The following is a 9,110-nucleotide window of genomic DNA, read 5'->3' as shown; positions in this document are numbered from 1 at the left end:
AGCAGGCAGGCAGGCATTGCACGGCACTGCATGGCATGGCTAGCTCCGCGGTGGCCAAGAGCACGGGAAAAACTGAGCTCGCAGCACAGTTGCGTGACTTTGAAAGCGACAGTGGCGCAAAAACTTTCAACCTGTGAGGATGCTACTTAATGTCACATGGGAGGGAATACAAAATGGTATAGGTTTAAAGCAAACTTCTCCTAAAAAGGAGATCTTTGCTGACCTACCACACACCCATTAACTCCATGGACCTTGAAGACCTTTGCAGAAGTAGATATGCTCATTTCTCAGAGAGAAAGCTCTCCAGGATAGCTGCACAAAGTCACGTACGGCAGGTAGGCCCTTGTGACCTCTCTTGTTCTTTCAGTAAGGGTTGGAAGACTAATTGCAGCTTGTGCCATGGATAATCTACTGCACAGGAATTTGTCTCAAAAATATGACAGGGCCTGACCTTACTAAGTAGCAAAAGATTATTTCACTGTCTGCTGCAGTTCATCTTGCACTGTTTTGAAGCACTCAGCTTTTCAATGACAGCACCACATCTAAGTTAAAATGAGAAGCTGTACTAATGTACCCAGTTGAAACAGCAGAAGACAGCATGTAAGTGTTCGTTTGCCGTAGTTAAACCTGTAACTAGCTAGATGGGAATTTGATGGTACTGGTTTCAAAGCAATATGGGTTTGGATATGCGAAATCTGAAATACTGGAATGTATGTATATAATAATAACGAATGTGTAATGTCATCTGTGTATCTCTCTGCCTCATCAGCACAGATGTAAAAGAATTAGTTTAACTGTGGGTCACTTTTTCATATTTATACAGCCCTGCCCTCAAGGGCTGCAGTTTGCATAGCAAGTGTCTATCCAGTAAGAGTCAGTGAGAAATTTGCCTGAATTGTGGCTGCAGAAGGCTACCTGGGAGTATGTAGGTGGTATGCTCAGCATATTTGCTCCGCTTCCTAGAAGCTGGCAAGGGTTAGGGCTGGGCTGGCCACTAGATAGATGAATGTCAGATGCTCTACGTTAACCCTTCTCCCTTCCCAAAAGGAAGAGAAAGGGAATAAGGGAGAGAGACTTGTGGATTGGAAAAGAAAACTGAAACTGCTTTAATGAAAATAATAATAAAATTATATATATATACACAAGTACGTACAATACCAACACCGAAACCAACTTCCTGATGGCAATTAAGTCACTGTCACCACTGATGCTGTGGGCAGACACTGGGGAAGGCCCAGGCTGGATTCAGCGGCAGTTGGGAACCAGATGCAGGAGCTGGATTCCAGAACTGGCTTCTAGCAGAACAGAGAGAGTCCTCTTCAGACACTGGCCATTGCAGAAGAGCGTTTGACCCTGGTGATCCCTCGGTTTTACACCAACTATGACGTCTATGGGATGGAACACCTTGTTGGTCAGTGTAGGGTCACCTGTCCTGTCTGCTCCTCCCCGCAGGTGCAGCCTCTCATTCACTGCACGCCTGTGTGGAAACACAGGATTTAGCAGTGACCTTGGTCTGCACAGGAGCAAATAATAAGCAAGAGCCTTTCTGCATCCCAGTCCCTGGTAGTAACTGTAAATATCCAGCATTATCACTGCTAGAAGCAGGCACTGCTACTTAAGGCCAAATTTTACTTTTCTCCTGGAAAGTACTGAAACATTTTATTTTTCCACATTTTTTTCACTTTTAAAATTTTTCCATATTTTTGAATGGAGTGATTTGTTTTATTTATTGAAAATAAATTTATTAAAATATAAGTAACATGCAAAGGTTTATTTTTAGAAATCAATTCCTTCTCTAGAAAAAACCCACAGCTCTATGTACAGGTGCCTCATTGTCAGTCTGTAGAGCGATGGTGTAAATGAGGAAGTACCAGTGTTGTTCTTGAAGGACTGGCTACCACCTTACAGCGCAGCAAACTCTGTCTTCAACACTGTCTTTGCAACTTCCACAAAAAATTATATTCTTGCCTCTATAAAATCAAAGTTCACAGTTCTCTGGTCAGTGTTCCCTCTCGGGAAGGAGGAATATCACATTTTCATCACCAATTTAGTTTATTTGGCTTTTTGTTTGTTTTGTCCTCTAATCTACCCTTATTTTTCTCTCTCCTATTTTGTCTTTGTGCGTATATTCTAATCCCTCTGGCTTGACTTTCCTTTGGCTCATTTCCTCTTCGTTAACATTATCTCCCACCTTGTCTTGGTCATGTTTTCATCCTTGCTTTATTCCCTTTCTGATCCCTCTCCTTTTACTCCCTTTTTACATTTTGTCTTTCCATTCTTAGTCATTTTACACCCTTCCTTTCAACTAACTTTCCCTGCGATACTTTATTTTTTCTTTCTCTGTTCTAGATCCTCTGCCCTTGGTTCCACAGTGTGTGGATTTGTCATATAGCTGCCTTCCTCTTCTCAAAATGATGTCTCTGAGGGGCAGATACCTCAGAGATGTAAGCACCAGCACAGGAATGAAACTTAACAGACTTCTTAAATTCAGTCCCATCCCACTGAGAATTTTATACACACACAAGAACATGTAGAAGTTGGTGAGGGCAAGACATAATTGTACCCCTTGGGCATGTATCTCAAGATATATAACTGTGTCTTCCTTTTTCTTGCATTGGATCCTTAGGTCACAAGCTGACAGCACTCAAGCCAAAAGCAACTATCCTTTGTCAGTGTTTTGCTCAGTGTTTTTGTTACCTGCTGTTCTGACAGTAGAATTCTCCATTGCTCCATGTGTTTTTCTGTGGAATTCATCTCCAGTATATTTGAGTATTTCAGAAATAATCAATATTCACTTATCTTCATGCAATCCGTGTGAAGTGATGGGATGGTACTACTCCTGGTCTATGATCTGGAGCTGAGTTATACACGATCCAGAAGAAATTGTGCACTGGATCATGCCCCGTGCGAGGTGGTGAGGGCCCCAGTTTCAGAGCAGTAGCACTCTGCGTGTTTGAGCACAGTTCCTGCTGCTTGCAGTTTCCTTCTGTGCACACACCACATCAGAACCCCAGTTACAGATTTATTGGCTTTCAAAACTTTGCTTAACTGTCTTATTCTGATTCACAAGAACAGGAATTTAGTGTCAGAGACAGAACCTAGTTCTCCTTGGATGCTTCTAACTGTTCTAACCAAGAGACTGGACTTTCCTGTCTACAGTCCCTGCCTCTTTAATGATGAACCTTCCAGTCCCTGGAACAAATACAGCAGAGAGGTTCTGCAATAACCTTTTCCATGACTACAGACTAATGCTTCTTCATGGAACAGATCTGTCGTATTCCTGAAGTGATGCACTGAAAAAAACCCCCAGACAAAACCGAGTAACTTCAATGGGGTGCATTAATGGTTGCATTGTCAGCCTTTGTTTTAGCACTGCGTAGTTTTAGAAGGCTTTGATTAGCCACCAGAATGTTTTTTCAGTGTAAGTTTTTTTAAAGATAAATTGCTAAAATTCCAAAATGAAAGAACCAGAAATTGCCACAAATGAAAGTGAGTGGTGCCTCTGATGCCACACATAGCAATTGCAGCTTCTAGCGTTTCTGTCGACCTTTGCTCTTTCTCTCTCATGGCACTTGATGTGCATCTTGTGCATTAGTTGTATTGAGCTTCATAGATTAGATAGGAGTGGTCAGTGCTGGCTAACCTGTGGCAGAAAAGAGGGTTGGGGTGTGGGGTTTTTTTCCAAAGAGCAATTTACCGCAGGGCTATTCTAGATTATTTGTGGTGGAGCAAACCACTTTTGCAGATGCTCCGTTCCAAATAAAAACTACTTCATTTTCACAAGGCATAGCAAAATTGTCCCAGTTTAAAATCATTTGCTCTCTGGAATTATTCCTGAATAGTTGGTTACTCTTAAAGAGCTGATCAGAAGTATTTTTGCTGGTCAATTTACCCTGTTTTGACAAGCCTGAATACCCAGGTCTTTCCGTTTAAGTAATCAGGCAAAGTTATTGAAAACTTTTAGCAGCCAGAACTTCCTCAGTTACAAAAGTGCTCACATGGGCAGAATTTTTACAGGGTATTTGGAAAACTTCTTCAATCCTCATTTCCATGTTTAGTCATGATGTTCTCAAGCCTTAGGTAGACTTGCTGTGTATAAATAAAAACAAGCCAGCACAAGTAAACTCCAGGCGTGATCACATGATTGCTTTATGTGTATGAACAACTTCGCCTGTGTAAGCAAACCTGGCAAGATTATCTGTGAGTAAATATTAGCTACCTTAAGCTTTAGAAGATCTAAGGAAGAATTTTTGTATAGAATGCCCTCTGCTATGTAATTTTGGTGCTGAATAATAAGTACAGCTTCCTTTCTTTTTTTTTTTTTCTTTCATCTCTTTGGTGACGTAGGGGGGTGCACTTCTGGGAGGCATCAATGCCTTACACACCTCATTTCCAGAAGATCCAATGGCGCAGTACCGAACACAGTGTGAACTCATACTGGAGCGACTGGAGCTGCAAGAGATTCTGCACAAAGAGCTACGAAGACTTGACAGGTTAAAATAAGCAGAGTTGTTAACAAAATAATAACAAAAAGAATTGCTTGACAATATCTGGAGAGGGCCTAAAAATAGAATCTGACATTGAGAAGGGACCTGTTCTTTCGAGGACATGGATAAGGAGGGAAAGTGTTTTAAAGTAGCGCTCTTGAGATCATCACAAGGTCATTTCTCCCTCTGGGTTATGGAACTTACAAAGAATTTAAGAACATTTTAATCAGTTCCCAACTCATATCTCAATTCTATACTAGATAAGTTTCAGCGCAGCTTCTTATGGTCAAAATGCTAGATTCTGAAGCTGAGCAAATAATTTGGTATAACCTTTTGCTACTTGCTTGGTAAAATGCAGCAGATCCACTTTATATTTTTTGAGCCTTCCTTTATGTTGGGCTTGTCAGGATCCTTCGCTTTCACTTAATGGAAAATGTAAGCCCAAATCAAAGTTCTGTTCTTTTTTTACACGCTGAAATTTTCACCCTTCCTTCTCTAGCTTTCAGCTTACTGCAGTAACCTTTGGAAAGCCTATTTGCTATTATTAGTAGAAAACTTTTAATGTACCGAGATTAAGAGGAAAACACAAGGATTGGAAAGATATAAAATACAAAAGAATAACATTTGTTTCCTGAAATGAGATCAGGGTATAAAGAAACTCATACTTTTTTATTGTTAAAGGAAGATGAAAGGTTAGTGTTATTGAAGCTAATGGAAACAGCTGGGAAAATACACTTTTTCCTTTAAATATTTTTCAAACTTATTTTATAAGGACATCTTAAATAACCACAGAGGCAATAAAAGCAGGTGAAAGGGGGATATGTCCAACAGGCAGACAAAAACTAGTTTTAAAATAGAGGAGCTCGTAAGGGTTCACAGATATGTAGGATGGGATGGGAGATCAAATAGAAAGACAGGATCAGGTCTCTGACTTCCCCAGCAGGGGCTTGTGTTATCTGCTCCAAAGGCCCTCTAATGAAGAGCCTGTTCCATTATTGCTCCATCTTAATGCTCGTAAGGGTTTTCCCAATATCCCATTGAATCTCTGATGCTGCAAGTTAAGCTGATTTCTTCTTCCCCCTCTTAAGCAGCTTAAGAGAGTACTGAATGAATGTCCTCTTTAAAACAACCTATTGTCTGTTAGAAGACTTGTCCCGTGCATTACCTCTAAACTACGTTTCAAGAAAACAAGCATGTATCTTTTAGCCCTTCTTGATGAGTCAGATAACCTCTGCTACTTTCCACCAAAATTTTAAGAATAGGCATATTAGTAAATGCTATAATAATGGTTCTAAAATGTATGGGTCAATACAGTGTTTTCTCTCTCGTATAGCAGAGGAACTGTTTATACTGCGTAGGAGTCATTTCACCTATGCTAATGCAGTCAGGTTTGGGATGGAATGTGGCTGCTTTTCACTCATGATTAGAATCACTATTTAGCAAAAAAAAGAATGCTGTGCCCCTTGGGAATTATATTTTCAATATACAAGGTACAACCAACAGAATATCAGCTATGTTGAGATTGGAGAGAACCCCGATTCTGGCATCTCAGTTGTTTTGGACGGCCCTGAGATTTTAATAACCACAGACAGTTATAATTAAGTTTTATTGGTGATCTGAGATGCTTTCACTCTATCACGTGGAGTTCTTGGCATGTTGAGTCCCTAGTGATTGTGAGAGAAAACCACCAGCAACCACTATTGCTAGTAATACCTAGATACTCCATTCTGCTAACTCCTTTGAGGCTTTGCCTTGCTCAGCATAAAATCTGGTGGGTTCTTGTTGTAGAAGATACACTTACAGAATATGTAACCCCCAAGCATCTCTAGCAATGGCTGTAAGTAGTGCAAAGCTGTTTGTTTGTTTCTGTTTGACTTCCCAAGGAAATGAAGTTTATTTAGGTGGTTGCTTCCTCTGTCCCGCTCTTGTCTTCTACTGGAGACGCTGAATTCTGCCACTTACTGTAGAAGGTGCTGAAAGATCACAGACTGCAACACCAGCTTTTGGAGCTATATGTGAAACTTAATAATGCGTTTTGTGACCTACATGATTTGTAGCTTTTCACCATTCATACACATTAAGCATCACTAATGCAATAGAGAAAGAAAAAAAAAAGAAAAATAAATTACTATTGCTTAATTTTTTTTCTTTCCATAGATTACAAAAGGAAAATTCATCCCAGCTGCAGCCTGAAGAGACAGGTTTCAGTACAACATGTTTGAACAAGAATACATTTGGGCAGTCAAAGCAAATGTCTCAGTCAGAACCTTCAAATCAACAAGAGAGTAACTCCAGCCCACAGCCTTCTTCACCCAAAGGCAACCGTGAAAGGGATATACATGTAGAACCCTTGTCCAACCCAGCACGTGGTAATAACACAAGCACAAAACACTTGATTAAACGTAGAGATGAAGATGGCAGCCTGGCATGGTTTGACAGCCTGGAAGAGAGCAACACTGATGCTGAAGATGCTTTCCGGAAAACATCTCCGGTGCCCAAGGTATCGCCAAATAACTCTGCTTCAAAAACCCTGTGTAAAACATCCTGTTCTGAACAAAGAACTGTTTCAGTACCAAGGAAGGGAAGTAGAATGAGAGATGTCAATCCACATCCTCCTTTGGAACAGGACAAAGTTTCCACAATAAGCAGGAAAAGGCCTGAAGAACACAACTGTTTTTCTTCAGAAGCAAATACTCAAGACCAAGCATCACCAAGTGCTGGTGTGCAGGGTTCTGTTATTACACAACGGGTTTCTAAAAGCTGGCAGAGACTCCACAAGGAGAAATCACATGGGTTCTTCACAAGTACCCAGGACCTTGAGGCTTCACTGTTACCTGCGTCTGACCTGCCAGATCTTTCAAGTGATGCAGATTCTGTGCTAGGGGAAGAAAAGAGCAGCGTATCTGTAGCAGCAAAAACTGCCACAATTTCCATGAGAAAACGAAGTAAAGGTCAAGTAGTGAAGGAAACAAAGGTAGTAGGTTCCCATGAGCCAGAAATCCTTGACAGTGAAAATCCCCCAGAAGCTAAACTTGCTAAATTTTCTTTTAGACTGAGGACAAAACTTGAGCATTCTTCAGAGAAGAAAAATGAAGAATTTTCTCTTTTGCAGAGTGAAACTATTTTTAAGCCTGGAGAGCAGCTACCAGAAGAATGCTGCCTCCCTGAGAAATGCAAGAGGACACCGACTTGCTTAGGAAAAACTAGTTTGGAAAAACGATCAATTGATGATAAAGGTATAGAAGAGCAACTGAGTCAAGCCTTAAGGAAGGAGATCAGAGGACGTGCAACAATACACACTGATGTCAGTTTTGATGCTGTGTCATCTCCATCGACTGAAAAGAAAAGGGAAGAGGAGGAGAAGCTTGGTGGCCCCAGCACAGGGAAGGTGCACTCCAGCACATTAGCCAAACTGTCTGCATTCTCCTTTGCATCACTACATGAGTCAAAATTGGAAACCTTGCCTACCGTTAAGAGTGACACTAGCAAGGAAAGCCATAGCCCACTGCTGAAGGTGCATGTGAGCAACCCTAGTAGAAGGAAGAGCTTTTCCTTGGGAAATGCTGGTAAAGCCAGTGTGGTCACGCAGAAATCTCTCTTCTCCATAGCAGAGCTAGATGATGCCACATTAGATTTTGACTGGGATGAGGAGGTTAGGAAAAATCCAAGCACATAACATGGATATCCTCCAAATTACTTAACAGGCGGTTCTTCTGAATCTCCATCCTTCTATCAGTTGTGTCCGTTGTTTACAAAGCATTTAAAAACAACCATCCTGGACCTCTGTCGATACCAATGAACACACTTTCTCTAAGGGCTGTATACTTCATACAGGCTAAGGACTGCCTATATTGCAGGAATGATGTGGCTTTTAGTTTTCTAAACTCCTACCAAGACTTGTATCAGCTAACTGTTTTGATTGGCCTGATGAAACCTGAAGACTTGTATCGTTGTGTTCACATATCCGGAGTATAGTGAACCTTGCAGAAGAGCGGGCTTACCTGACTGCTATCCTTTATTTCATGTAACGGTTAGAACTCTATGTGATTCAGATTGTCCTTCCAAATGACTGCACCACTCTAGAAAAATGATGATGCTAAAGCTATGCCATTATTGTTTTGTTCATCTGTGTGTGCTCTTTGTCTCAGCAATACTGTGATTTATCATCATGCTGTGGTAAGTATTTCTGTACCATCAGTATCATGACAATTTTGCTACGTCCCTGGTAACTGTGCTTCTTATCACATTGCTGGTGTTGAAGATGTGGATCAAGAGCTTTTTGTTTCTCTTTTTTTAATTTCAATTTTAAATACACTTGCTCAGGTACTTGTCTGTATTCTGGATCATTGTATATAAACATGCAGTTCCCCACTGCAGAGAGAACCAACTTCAGGTGATTGAATGGGAGCCCTCAGTAACCAGGGTAACTTTAATGCAGGCAATAAGCACTGGTGTATAAGCTACACTTCAAACCTAGCAGCGTGGTGAAGAGGTACCCTTGGTTCTGACTGAGCTAGTGTTTACTTGGCTATTTTAATCGTGATTAAAGTTTTGCTTAGAGTGTCTGATACGCAGTTCATCTTCTATGGCATGTTGCATCCTATGTTAGTCATTTGTCTAATG

The 9,110-nt window shown here is 40.9% G+C and overlaps 1 protein-coding gene across 1 annotated transcript in view; it reads left to right on the top strand.

Moving 5' to 3' along the window:
- LOC104494236 (DNA helicase MCM9-like) overlaps positions 1–8,163 on the top strand; it is a gene marked incomplete at its 5' end in the record, with an annotated part of 14,973 nt that extends 6,810 nt beyond the window's left edge. The window contains 2 exons of the mRNA XM_010137042.1: positions 4,348–4,493; positions 6,645–8,163. Of these exons, the coding sequence (XP_010135344.1) occupies positions 4,348–4,493; positions 6,645–8,163 (1,665 nt within the window). The remainder of the gene's footprint in view (positions 1–4,347; positions 4,494–6,644) is intronic.
- Positions 8,164–9,110: the final 947 nt, after the last annotated feature.

This window comes from Buceros rhinoceros, unplaced genomic scaffold (genome assembly GCF_000710305.1).
Source record: "Buceros rhinoceros silvestris isolate BGI_N320 unplaced genomic scaffold, ASM71030v1 scaffold2385, whole genome shotgun sequence".
Taxonomy (NCBI): Eukaryota; Metazoa; Chordata; class Aves; order Bucerotiformes; family Bucerotidae; genus Buceros; species Buceros rhinoceros.
Note: the sequence above shows the minus strand (reverse complement) of the source record. Positions and strands in the feature narration are given on the sequence as shown.